Source organism: Schistocerca nitens, unplaced genomic scaffold (assembly GCF_023898315.1).
Source record: "Schistocerca nitens isolate TAMUIC-IGC-003100 unplaced genomic scaffold, iqSchNite1.1 HiC_scaffold_465, whole genome shotgun sequence".
NCBI lineage: Eukaryota > Metazoa > Arthropoda > Insecta > Orthoptera > Acrididae > Schistocerca > Schistocerca nitens.
Genome location: NW_026045998.1, coordinates 422,361 through 437,053, shown reverse-complemented (window position 1 = coordinate 437,053; position 14,693 = coordinate 422,361). Strand labels below are relative to the sequence as shown.

The 14,693-nt window shown below is 41.9% G+C and overlaps 2 protein-coding genes across 2 annotated transcripts in view; both read right to left on the bottom strand.

The window, feature by feature from the left end:
- The window catches only part of LOC126232157 (zinc finger protein with KRAB and SCAN domains 3-like), a 394,238-nt gene that overhangs the window by 134,555 nt on the left and 244,990 nt on the right, over window positions 1–14,693 (bottom strand). The window lies entirely within an intron of this gene.
- LOC126232158 (zinc finger protein 418-like) overlaps window positions 1–14,693 on the bottom strand; it is a 116,267-nt gene that overhangs the window by 10,987 nt on the left and 90,587 nt on the right. Inside the window, exon 8 of the mRNA XM_049942464.1 lies at window positions 9,230–9,267. Coding sequence (XP_049798421.1) covers window positions 9,230–9,267 — 38 coding nt within the window. The remainder of the gene's footprint in view (window positions 1–9,229; window positions 9,268–14,693) is intronic.

The following is a 14,693-nucleotide window of genomic DNA, read 5'->3' as shown; positions in this document are numbered from 1 at the left end:
AGGCAGATCCAGCTGTCGTCAGAAAACACGGCGGACCTCCACCCTGGCCTCCAGTCAGCTCTCGCTCGACACCACTCAAGTCGCCAACGGTGGCGGTCAGCTGTCGACGGAATGCGAGCTACGACAGGGTGTCCGGCTCGAAGCTGATCTCGAAGTACCCGATTTGTAACAGTTCATTGTGTCACTTGAAATATTACTGTATCTCGCTGCTACCTATCACAACCCATCTACATCTACATCTACATACATACTCCGCAATCCACCATACAGTGCGTGGCGGAGGGTACCTCGTACCACAACTAGCATCTTCTCTCCCTGTTCCACTCCCGAACAGAACGAGGGAAAAATGACTGCATATATGCCTCTGTACGAGCCCTAATCCCTCTTATCTTATCTTTGTGGTCTTTCCACGAAATGTAAGTTTGCGGTAGTAAAATTGTACTGCAGTCAGCCTCAGATGCTGGTTCTCTAAATTTCCTCAGTAGCGATTCACAAAAAGAACGCCTCCTTTCCTCTACAGACTCCCACCCGAGTCCCTGAAGCATTTCCGTAACACTCGCGTGTTGATCAAACCTACCAGTAACAAATCTAGCAGCCCGCCTCTGAACTGCTTCTATGTCCTCCCTCAATCCGACCTGATAGGGATCCCAAACGCTCGAGCAGTACTCGAGAATAGGTCGTAAGACGACTATCTGCCTTCCCCACAACTGCCATTACGTGCTCGTCCCACTTCATTTCGCTCTGCACTGTTACGCCCAAATACGCTATCCGGAAGTCGAGGAATATGGCATCTGTCTGATACCCTTCATCCGTGGTTCACAACATGTCATGTGAAAAAAGGGCGAGTTGCATTTTGCAGGAGCAATGCTTTCTAAAGCAGTGCTGATGCGTGGACAGCAACTTCTCTGTCTCAAGGAAATTCATTATATTCGAACTGAGAATATGTTCGAGAATCCTGCAACAAACCGATGTTAAGGATATCGGCCTGTAATTTTTGAGGATCCATCCTTCTGCCCTTCTTATATACAGGCGTCACCTGCACTTTCTCCCAGTCGCTCGGGACTTTTCGTCGGGCAAGAGATTCGCGATAAATGCAAGTTAAGTAAGGAGCCAATGCAGTAGAGTACTCTCAGTAAAACCGAATCGGAATCCCATCAGGACCTGGGGATTTATTTATTTTCAACCCATTCAGCTGCTTCACCACCTTAGGGATGTCTATCACTATGTCCTCCATACGGGAATCTGTACGAGACTGAAATGGCGGTATTTTTGTACGATCCTTCTGCGTGAAAGATTTCTCAAATGCTAAACAAGCATTAAAGATAAACACCAGTCGTAATTGTCCAATGTGAATAACTAAATAACTGTTTCAAATGCAGTCATTTCGACATAAAGAACAAAATGTAAAGTGACCTGTTTCCAAATTACATACATAAATAACCACCGTGATATACAAAACAATGCTGTCATGATAAATGTAAATGTCTAATGTGTAATATAGCATTTGTGGAAGGGAGAATTGGCCAGACACAATATTCTATTTCAGCATACATGTAATTCGAAAACGATGCTTTGCTGAAACCGTACGTGTAAAAGCCACCGTGTGCATTTTGAATGTGCCAAAAGCATTTAACATTGTTCTTATGTGAGAAACGCAATATAAATGTGAAATTAATACTGTAACTAATCGAAAGAAATCGAGCACACGGTCAGGATGTACCAGTAAACCTATAATTATAAAATCACTACAGCAAGTTAAATAGAACATACAAATAAAGCACGTTAATTGAATCTCCGGTATATGTTAGCACTAAAATTCGGGCACTAGTTGATTTGTTATAAACTAATTTAGAAATGTAATTGTTACCTGTAACATAATTGGTCAGATAATGTTATATTAACTCGTAACTAAGTTGAAAATAGGTTCACCTTGTTCAGCACTGAGATTGTAAATTTTTAGCAATGTGTATCTCATATTCTGTTTAACTTTTAATTGTGATTTTACATAAAATTGTAATTTTCATTGTATGTAATTGTTAACAAATGTATAAATAGAGGTCACGCAGGCGCCTCTTGGGGGGCACTCGTTCGTTTTTTGGCTACGGCTGTGATCGCACGTATTGTAGGCTCACTCGTTTGCTGACTTTTGTGGCGTGAACTCTGTGTCATTTGATGTCAACTTTTGTGTACACGTGACGTAACCGGTACGGTTCACCAGGCAAGAGTCCCGGAAATATATCGGTATTAAAACTGCACTGTGCTTTGGAATTTATCTGGGAGTCTCCCACAATCCTTTTCACAGGCTGCACAGCGACGAGACACGAATCCGGGTATTTTACAAATCCCCGAGAACTAAATAACTCTCAATGGTGGTAGAATTGACGTGATAACAGCAGCACATCGACTGCGCATTTCACTCAAAACATTTGCAACACAGAGGTGGATCGGCTGAACTGTGAAATCGACAACGACGTGGTGGTACAGGGGCATAAGAGATCTAGGACATATCGATGCAGTAATACAAACACTTAAGAGAAATCGTGAACATATAAACGACATACTCGATCTCAGTGCATTAGATAAAGGCAGTACGCAACAATATTAAGTCACGCTTTTCGTGACAACGTAGCGAAACGCAAAATATTCAGTTCACAATCTATGTATTTTTGTAATACTGTATGTGGTGCATTGCACAAACAGCCACTGCCTGCTGGACTTACTGCTAGTACTGTGTAGCACCACCGAGAGCCTCGATAACGGCCTCAACTTGGCGGAGAAGAGAGTGCCTTCAAGGTATGCCGTAACCGACTAAAAATACTCACTGACCACCGAATCCCACGCAGCTATCAAATTTTGAGGATTTTTATTGCTATGTTTCACCCACCATTCCAAGTATTCCCACGCGTTTTCTACGACACTAGGATTAGGTGACGCAATGGGGCCAGCCTGGGTGGCCGATCGGTTCTAGGCGCTTCAGTCTGGTGTAGCAATACGAGTCAAGATAGATGTAACAGAACTTGAATAGCATATTTGCCTCTATCGGTTACTGTAAAGAGATCGATCTTTCGGTCCTGTCTGTATATTTATATATAATATTGCCTGAATAAAGGCTGGGCTAGTGTAAAGCTATCGTTAAAAACGCACGCCGCGCAATTTGTTACGATTTGGTCGGTCATAATAATAATAACATGTTTTTGAATACAATTAAAATATAACAGAAACACCTGTTTAGTGTTACTGGAAATAATACGTAGTAAATTAATGAGTAAGGTAGCCGATCTTATAAGAAGAGGTAAAATTGGGCATACTGAGGCGTTTTGCTTTATATCGATGAAGCCAATGATACGGCGTCATTTTTTTTCGTTTACTCTTAGAAATAAACAAGTAAAGAAGTGCTAATTGTGCGTAGTGAAAAAATGTAGGGACGAGTTTTAAATAACTACGGTAAACAATCAGAGTAACAAAAGGACATTTAGTTACACGAAATCGCGGATAGTGAAGTGTGGTCATTAAATTGAGTACACCTACAGGGCGGTCAATTCTGGGATAAATCTATACGCATCTCACGAGGGACGCGGTATTGGGACCGTGTTTTTTTTTTTTTTTAACGAGAACTCTTAATAATTGCGGATCGGAGAGAAAAGTGCGTAATTGTCTTACGCCTAACAAACATTCGTGGAGGGCGGTGGCTAAACTAGAAGAGTCAATTACAAAATACTGTATCATTATCATTGACTGTTGGTGTTGAGCAACCGAAAGTGTTCGTCAAAGGATTTTGATGGAAATTGGGAGTTAGGGTTCACGCACTCGCATATACTCCACATCAGATTGTGAGTAAGTGGTGAATGCGAAATAAAACTGTGAACAAAGTTATGTTAAATAAAACAGAAGAAACAAGACAGTTTGGTCGTATCTGCTATTATTCCATAAACTGTAACATTTCTTGTCGTTGTAAGAAGCCTTTATAGACCATCGTTATGACAATTTGCTTCGAAGGGATCTCGTTACGAGTTAAGTTTTGGGGACCTGGACAAGAGGGGGTAGTTGGTAGATCCTAACTACTGCAGCTATTCTGGAATCAGGTGCTACCGTGACCGTTGTGTATTGTCAGTGACTTAAGGTTACCACATGTCGTGCTCTAAGATCGGCGCGCCTTTCCACTTGGTGTAACCGTGCCTCACAGTAACAACGACAACGCCGACGATGAAGGAAGATACGGAGATACGGAAGACTGGAACTGCGCTACCGCTACGGTCGCAGGTTCGAATCCTGCCTCCGGCATGGATGTGTGTGATGTCCTTAGATTAGTTAGGTTTAAGTAGTTCTAAGTTTTAGGGGACTGACGACCTCAGATGTTAACTCCCATAGTGCTCAGAGCCATTTTTGATGCAGTGGGCCAATGGAAACGCGATCAGTGGCCGAGTGTTTGTAATTTTCCCGTTTGAGTTCAGAGTACCACTGAATGAGTTGGCTCAGGCCATTCTAACAATTCAACCGTGTCGGGTAACTGCCGATCAGCTGTGCGGTGGGCACCTATTTGTTTGTGGCATTAGGAAATGTTCAAAAGATTTCATTTACTCACTAAAATTAGTAACTGAAGAGGACAAGCACAAGGTCGGTGAATCTCTTTCAGTGTTTCCCACGGTTTTCCTTCGACACTTGCCCAAATGGGTAGAATCGAGAATAACTGCGCTCCGGCGAACTAGCTGTTCTGTCGTTAAACAGACGATTAGTCCAGTCGACCTCGCATAACAGGTAGTCCGTTAATTTGTGCTACCTCTGCTAAAGTATCGTAATCGTTTTTGCTGTTACTGCTTCCTGTGCAGCATTAAGAAATTTGCTTGTCTCTAAACAGTCTGAGTGGTAATGAAAGTTGTTTTCTTTTTTAAAAATGTTCCCACGAGGGTCATTGCATTACCTCAACTGTGTTGGGTAACTGACAATTATCTGTGCAGCTAGCACGTGTCTGTTTGTGTCATTACGAAAATGTTAAATAGAAAAGTGATTTATATAGCAGTTCCCACTTAACCTGCAGCAGCAATAAAAAAGAAACCCGTTCAAAAGTCAGCCGAATTTTGTCGACTGCGAGAAACGGCGTATAAACTCCGTGGTACAAAGAGTTATTTTTTGACTACATCTCTTGTCCACAGAAATTTTACGCCTAGAAGTTTATTTAAAGGGTAAGTGTTAAGCTTGTGTACAAAAAAAAGAAAGTTAATGTTCTTAGACAACAGTAAAAATTTCAAATGAAGAACTTGTGTTAAAAGGTGAGAAACTTATCATTTTGTGGAATACTGCTGGAATGTGAAAGCATCCATAAATGCATGCACACACAATGCCAGTTTAAGCCTGCACACGATCCAGTTCCAACAAATTAGGTCCCTTTTCAACAAAATTGTCTATAAATAGTAAAACTTTTTTCTCAATCAGAAGCCAGCATTAAATATTCCCGGAGGGCACTACACTGCACCTACCTACTGTGCGTGATTTCCAGTTCTAGTGTAAACATTGCATAACGAGGGATTAAGTTGCAGGTATCGGTGAGAACGAAACTGAGCAGAAGAGAATCTTCAAGTTCCACAATGTTTTGCCTTCAGCTTTGTGAAAATATGGTGACTGTGATGTTCAAAAATTACAAATCTATACAAATAAAAATGTAACTATTTGTTTGTTCAAAATTGTGTACCTCTGAGAGTTCTTGACTGAATACATTGAAATTTTGGCGCAACCGTGTGTGTGTGTGTGTGTGTGTGTGTGTGTGTGTGTGTGTGTGTGTGTGTGTGTGTGTGTGTGTGTGTGTGTGTCTGTCTATATATATATATATTCCCGGAATATGTCTGCTTGTGTCTGTATGTGTGGATGGATATGTGTGTGTGTGCGACTGTATACCTGTCCTTTTTTCCCCCTAAGGTAAGTCTTTCCGCTCCCGGGATTGGAATGACTCCTTACCCTCTCCCTTAAAACCCACATCCTTTCGTCTTTCCCTCTCCTTCCCTCTTTCCTGATGAGGCAACAGTTTGTTGCGAAAGCTTGAATTTTGTGTGTATATTTGTGTTTGTTTGTGTGTCTATCGACCTGCCAGCGCTTTTGTTTGGTAAGTCTCATCATCTTTCTTTTTATATATATATATATATATATATATATATATATATATATATATATATATGTTTCCCTACTATTAAATTTATAAAAAAATATAATCGCATATACAGGGTGTACATAAAGTCTGGGAACACTTCCAATTATTTATTGCACAAGAACTAAACATTGTACAGATGTCATACATATTGCATATTGAAGAGAAACTCTGAAAGTCCTCCCCCCGCCTCCCACCCCCCCCCCCCCCGAACTACGATATGCGAACCACGAGTGAGACGTCAATACGGTAATCAAATTCTTGCCATACCTGTCCTTCGTTGACTATGGCAGTCGCTTCCCGTATTCCAGAATGAGATTTTCACTCTGCAGCGGAGTGTGTGCTCCTTTGAAACTTCCTGGCAGATTAAAACTGTGTGCCGGACCGAGACTCGAAGTCGGGACCTTTGCCTTTTGCGGGCAAGTACTCTACCACTGAGCTACCCGAGCACGACTCGCGCCCGGTACTCACAGCTTTATTTCTGCCAGTACCTAGACTCCTACCTTCCAAAGTTAACAGAAGCTCTCCTGCGAACCTTGCAGAACTAGCACTCCTGAAAGAAAGGATATTGTGGAGACATGGCTTAGCCACAGCCTGGGTGATATTTCCAGAATGAGATTTTCACTCTGCAGCTTCCAGTATTCTCTCCCGGAGCTCTGCTACATCACACGGTAGAGGTGGTACAAAAGTCACACGAACTGAGATCTGGTGTTTTTGTCGAACTCCAACACGCAGAAAGCTCACTCTGCACCTGAACTCGCCACATTTGCGACTAGCGCTGACTATCGAGAAATTACCAAACTACGGTGTGGCGGTATACGTGAAAAAGAAACTCAGGGTTTCTCTTCAAAATGACATATGTATGATATCTGTACAATGATTGGTTCTTCTGCAATAAATAATTTAAAGTGTCCCCAGACTTTATGGACATCCTGTATAAAAAAACAACAGGCATATTAACTCACATCCATCCTAACGGAATGTCGTGTTAAAACTTGACAGCATTTGGTCAAAATCTTTCAGAGATTTGCACTTAACGGACATTCACAGTTTCTCACATTGTTAGCAAAGAGGAAAGTTGCGTTTATGGCTTATTGCTTTACGATTAGAATACTACTACAGAATCTGAATTTGCAGTAACAATAAACGAGACTCGGGGTGAGAGAGGTATGGGAAGAGGAGATGGGAAGAGGGGTGACAGAGAAAACAGGAAGGAGGGGATGGAGAGAGAGAGAGGGGAGAGGGGACGAGATTAGGATGTACTCCAAAAATGTGCGCTTCCTCGTTCGTTTCTTTTCCATTTAAGCAGACCTCAGACACAGCCACGTACAGCTAGTTTACGATAAAAAGGAGCGAGTTAAACTCTGGAGTCACTCTTTTCTAAGGGTCAGATAAATAGTAGTCACATTAAGAAAACTAATGTTTCTATAATGTTAAGTAAAATTTTAATTTTCAGTAACACGATATCAGCCTTTTCATTTAGTTTGCAAAGAACATTTAAATTACACACTCTAAACAAACACTTTTTCAATGAGTAATAAAAACCGCTGCTACAACCTCTTCTTATTGTCGCATAGACACCCCAAAAACACCACACGACCACCTCCGGCCTGAACCACACAAAAAGCCTCACCGGGCATCGTCGCTATCGATCCGTCACACCATTTGCAAAAAGAGGCGAAATGGCGACTCAGTGATCTGGATTCCTTTTCATAATACTATCATTACTCCATCCTGGATTTTCCATTATCTGAATTTTGTATTGTTCAGCTGCTGATGTAACTGGAATAGACCACTGTCTGAGATCTAGGAACATTTGACTTAGCTTCATACATCAAAACAGTTATTTTTGGAAATCATTCATTATTTAAATAATGAAACATTACAGAGGTTTCATATTTTTTAAAGCTCGGCATGACACATTTAGAGAATTTACTCCCATTGTCGAGTACTAGTATTTACAAAAGTATTTTTTTGTGATATTTGCAAATGTGTAGTTCTATGTCTCTTTAAGAGTAGCCACCTTTCTGAGGTTACACACACACACACACACACACACACACACACACACACACACACACACACGTGTAAACCATCACAAGAACTACTTCGTAAATATCTGCATTCGACAAGGAGAATAAATTCTTGAAATGCATCTTGGCAAGTCTGAAAAAATATGTACCTGGTGCTGTGTTTCACAATTTAAACCAAAGAGGAGGTTAGTTGAAACCAAAAACATTTGAGCAGTGCTGAGAGAGAGCAAAGGTGTGAGCTAGCGTTACAAGTGGTCGAACACTGAAACACACAAAATAAGCCTTCGAGTTTATGCAAATCACAACAGTGACGAAGCTGTGCATGTGCAGTAGAGACGGTATGAAAACAATTGTGATCAGTCGCGACACCCTTACTCGAGTGGACCTAGCTCACACTCCCAGCAGCCACGACACCGAGTACAGCTCGGGAGCAGCACCAACTGTTCTCACTTTTACCAATTCAGATCTGCTGAACAGAGTGCTCCGGTGTTAACAAACTTACCGCACAACATTTGCGTACATTACTCGAAGACCCGCGCCGTACCGGCAACATTTGTGTGTTTTTTCCTCCGCAAACATCGGTTCGTGAAGCGTCAGTCGCAGGAAAATTATAAATGTGTAAATGCGACATCAGGTGCAAACTGACATTGCGAACATAGGAACTTTGATAGAAGCGATAAAAAAATGTCACGGACGGTTAGAAAACATTAATTCTGGGGCATAAAAAGCAGGGTCACAGCGCAGTCCCTTTCTGTCGTTCCACCACACGACCACGTCGACTCGTCTAACTGCACCGATTCTGTACAACTGACGGTCACAGGCAGAACGCTTCGCCTGCCACGACTTGTCAGCTCTGGAGGGTCACACGACGACCCGGCAGCAGTTGTACACCGTCTACTGTGCGCCAAAGGGAGCAGGTGGCTCTTTTAGTGGAGTGGTAAGTATTTTGTCCGATGTGATTTTTTTGTGATGAAAATGAATACTGCACAAAGATGAAGAATCTATTTTTTGTTTGGACTAAAAGTTTTCCTGTGTGTGTTGTAAATAATGTTCCTCTTACCTGACAGTGTCCACTGCTGTGTTTGCGCTCTCCAGTCCCTGGAACAGATTTATAACGTTATTAGCTGACACTGAGCCGTAAAACAAACAAATTACATCAAGAGTGCACTGCACTATCAGAGTGTGGTAACCACCGACAAAGCATTCTGGTACTTCTACATGTGGCTATTGTCACAATCTCTGGCTCCCTACTGATACAAAAAGAAATGTGAAAATTTTTCAAGTTTCCTTAAGAATTGTGTCATCTAGTGTTAGAAAACCCTGTAAGTATGACGAAGGCCAGTCTGTAACTTTGTGCGTAAGTAACAGATAGAAAGAAAGAGAGCGAGAGAATGTAGGAATTTATATGTATCACAACCTGTTGGTGTGTTACGGACAATCCAGGATGAAACGACAAGAATATGGGGATGATAGATTACTATTCAGTACATAGAGGATTATGGAATGTAGTCGAATTAAGTCGGGTGATGCTGAGGGAATTAGATTAGAAAATGAGACACTTAAAGTTGTAAAGAAGTTTTGCTATTTGGGGAGCAAAATAACTGATGATGGTCAAAGTAGAGAGGATATAAAGTGTAGACTGGCAATGGCAAGGAAAGCGTTACTGAAGAAGAGAAATTTGTTAACATCGAGCATAGATTTAAGTATCAGGAAGTCGTTTCTGAGAGTATTTGTATGGAGTGTAGCCATGTATGGAAGTGAAACGTGGACGATAAATAGTTTGGACAAGAAGAGAATAGAAGCTTTTGAAATGTGGTAGTACAGAAGAATGCTGAAGATTAGATGGGTAGATCACATAACTAATGAGGAGGTATTGAATAGAAGAGGAGTTTGTGGTACAACTTGACAAAAAGAAGGGATCAGTTGGTAGGACATGTTCTGAGACATCAAGGGATCACCAATTTAGTACTGGAGGGCAGCGTGGAGGGTAAAAATCGTAGAGGGAGACGAAGAGATGAATACACTAAGCAGATGTAGGCTGCAGTAGGTACTGGGAGATGATGAAGCTTGCACAGGATAGAGTAGCATGGAGAGCTGCATCAAACCAGTCTCAGGACTGAAGACCACAACAACAACACATAGAGGATGTGTAGCCTTCGTACCTAGAGACAGAGACACAGACACAGTGGTCATGTGTGTGTGAGTTGCTCTTGGGCGAATGTGTGTCAATTTTCTACTTCTAGAGGAGGATTCGGTTCAAAAGCTGAAATATTTCTAACATTCTCCTTCACTGTGTCTGTCTGCAACTTAACACCTCACTTATGGGGCAAGTAGCAATCCATCCTTTCCGTACTGTTGTTACGCATCATTACGTATTGTTTACATTCTTGTATATCGACAAAAGATACATCGCTACTCACCGTAATGATGACGCGTCAATTGCACACGAGCACAAACAAAAGACAGTTACACATTTAGCTCTCTGCCAAACCTTCTTCAGAAAAGGAAAGACACACACTCACTGACAGACACGAGCACACCTCGCGCACACACAACCGCCGACTCCGGCACCACGGGCCAAAATCCTCCTATCGCTTGGGATGGGAGCAGCAATGTAGCGGCATGGGAAGGGGAATTGGAATAAATAGTGGTGTACAGGTTGGGGGTAGAGGAATGCTGTCCGGCATAGTGTACGAGGACTAGAATGCCGACGAGCACAGTGTCAAGGAGGTCGTGGGGCGAGGAGGTGGGTGGGAAAGGAGCGAAAAAGGAGAGGGGCGGGCAAAGACGGGCAGGGGTGTCGGCAGAGGGTGAGAGGACGAGAACAGGGTGGAGACGAAACGTCAGAGGGGACGAAAACTGTCGGGTGGAGGCAGTGGGGACAGTAGGTCACAGTAGGTCGAGGCTGGGACGGTTTCGGGAGTGGAGTGTTTGTTTTGAGGATAACTCCCGTCTGTGCACTTCAGAAATGCCCAGCTGTGGAGGGGAGGATCCAGACGATCCGGGTTACCCCACAGTTTCCGCCCCCTCTGACCAGAGTAACAGTACGAGTCAAGATAGATGTAACACAACTCGAATAGCGTATTTGCCTCTATTGGTTACGCTAGAGAGCTCGATCTTTCGGTCCTGTCTGTATATTTATATATAATATTGCACGAATAAAGGCTGGGCGAGTGTAAAGCTATCGTTAAAATGCACGCCACGCGATTTGTTACGATTTGGTCGTTCTTAATAATAATAATAATAATAATAATAATAATAATAATAATAATTATTATTATTATTATTATTATTATTAATTAAACAGATAGACATTCTCAAAGAATGCACCGAAAAAGTTGGGCTACAAATTTCCTTCCAAAAAACCAAATTCATCTGCTCAAAATTTGAAACTCAAAAACTGACTACAAAATATGGACAAATTGAGTGAGTTCCATTCTTTAAATACTTAGGCGACGTCCTAGAACCCACAGGGGGAGAGAAAACTGCACAAAAAGTTCGACTGCAAAAACTGAAAAGAGCATACTGGAAAACCCACAACATCTACAATAAAAAGTGTCTCTCCATTCACTCAAAAATACGACACTACAATACAGTAATCAAGCCCAAAGCACTATATGCCAGCGAAACACTCACACTCCATAGAAAAGGCGACCTGGAAGGCATCCTGAAAGAGGAACGCAAAATTATCAGAAAGATTCTTGGCCCAAAAAGAACTGGATACAGGCTACAGTCTCGGAAAACTACAGAAAAATTATCTAACCTCGCCGCAGACATCCGGAAAAGAAGACTAAAATTTTACGGTCATATCCACAGACTCCCAATACCCAGACTCCCCCACAAAATTTTAATATACATTGAAAAATTGAAAACCATACCCTGGATAAAAGAAACCAAAACAGATCTAGGAAATGCACAAATAAATTCTTCAGAAGTTATAAACAAATGTATACAGGCAAAAAATCAATAGTTGGAAAGTACAACCCGAGAATGAAGTTTGCAAAAGACAGGGGACAAAATGGACAGGGGAAAGAAAGAGAATTCATGGGGAAAGAATGAGAGAAGTTTGGAGAATTAAAAAATTGAATCGGAAAAGCTTTGCGTGATCCGTATGGGTCCAATCGCACATAATAATAAATAATAATAAATAATAATAATAATAATAATAATAATAATAATAATAATAACAATATGATTTTGAATACAATTAAAATATAACGGCGATACCTGTTTAGTGTTATTGGAAATAATATGTAGTAAATTAATGAGTAAAGTAGCCAATCCTATAAGGAGAGGTAAAATTGGGCACATTGAGGTGTTTTGCTTTATGTCGACGAAGCCGATGATATCATGTCTTTTTTTTTTGTTTACGCTTAGAAATAAACAAGTAAAGAAGTGCTAATTGTGCATTGTGAAAAATATAGGGGCGAGTATTAAATAACTACAGTATACAATCAGAGTAACAAAAGGACATTTAGTTACACGAAATCGCGGATAGCGAAGTGTGGTCATTAAATTGAGTACACCTACGGGGCGGTCAATTCCACGATAAATCTATACGCAGCGGAGAGCGGGCTCCAATTTATGAAAAGGAGAAAAACGTTAACTTTTACGCAAACTCTTAATAATTGCGGATCGGAGAGAAAAGTGTGTAATTGTCTTACGCCTAACAAACATTCGTGGAGGGTGGTGGCTAAACTAGAAGAGTCAATTACAAAATACTGTATCATTATCATTGACTGTTGGTGTCTAGCAACGAAAACTGTTGGAACTTGGGAGTTAGGGTTCAGGCACTCGCATATACTGCACATCAGAGTGTGAATGAGTGGTGAATGCGAAATAAAACTGTGAACAAAGTTACGTTAAATAAAACAGAAGAAACAAGACAGTTTGGTCGTATCTGTTGTTATTCCATAAACTGTAACGTTTCTTGTCGTTGTACGAAGCCTTTATAGACGACTGTTATGACAATTTGCTTTGAAGGGATCTCGTTACAAGTTTTGGGGACCTGGTCAAGAGGGGGTAGTTGGTAGATCCTAATTACTGCAGCTATTCTGGAATCAGGTGCTACCGTGACCGTTGTGTGGTGTCAGTGACTTAAGGTCATCGTATCTCATGCTCTAAGATCGATGCGCCTTTCCAGTTGGTGTAACGGTGCCTCACAGTAACAACGACAACGCCGACGACGAAGGAAGATACGGTAGACAGTCACGTACTCCCTATTCTCGTCCTGTAACCGTCACTGTGAGCCACCCTCTGCCAATTCACCTGCCCGTCCTTTCCCTTCCCCACTCTTCTCCTTTTCCCCACTTCCTCAAATCGGCGCGACAAGTGCCACTGACCAGCGTACCGATGTACCGGAAAGTTAATGACACAGAAGAGGAACGGCTCAAATACCTAACACAGTTCCAAGCACATTGTGAAATTCATTGTGTTCGAGGTACTGTACGGATACAATACTTTCTTTCGATTGGGGGATTTTGAGTGTTCAGGTTAATACAAAAACTATTGCCAACTGCGTCTCCCAACGGACTCCAGTTACGATGAGGTAATCGGTACATTAACCGTGTGCAATGATCAGTAATTCCAAGTAGCTGCAAGCAGATATCAGTCGGAACAGACATACTGCCAATGGTACAGAGAACTAATGGCCACGACTAGGGAGCATAAATTTAAGTGTAGTTGCGGCAACTTTTACAGTGATTTAACGATTAGAGATGCGATAACATTCAGTGTCCCAGATAGCAGAATACAGGAACAGATCTTAAAGTATTCTGATCCAACACTTCCTCAAGTATAGCAAATCTGAGAGCAATACGATTCGGGTGCCACAGCGGCCGATAAGTCTGACGAGGCCCCAATTTGTCGGGTCGAGTCGCCCCTCGGTCGCGACCACCTCGAGCAGCCACAGCAATGAGTGCGTACACGGCCACGTGGAAAGCCACGTAGATATGTAAACGGGCCAGTGAATTTACTGAAACCTCGCCCTAGATGTTTTGCTGCTTGCTGCTACATCTACATCTACATGGTTACTCTGCAATTCACACTTAAGTGCCTGGCAGAGGGTTCATCGAACCATTTTCATACTACTACTCCATCATTCCACTCTCAAATGGCACGTGGGAAAAAGGAACACCTAAATCCTTCCGTTTGAACTCTGATTTCTCTTATTTTATTATGACGATAATTTCTCCCTACATAGGTGGGCGTCAACAAAATATTTTCGCATTCGGAAGAGAAAGCTGGTGATTGAAATTTCGTAAATAGATCTCACCACAAAGAAAACCGCCTTTGTTTCAGTGACTGCCACCACAATTCGCGTATCATATCAGTGACACTCTCACCCCTATTGCGCGATAACACGAAACGAGCTGCCCTTCTTTGCACTTTTTCGATGTCCTCCGTCAATCCTACCTGGTAGGGATACCACACCGTGCAGCAATATTCCAGCAGAGGACGGACAAGTGTATTGTAGGCTGTCTCTTTAGTGGGTTTGTCGCATCTCGTAAGTGTTCTGCCAACAA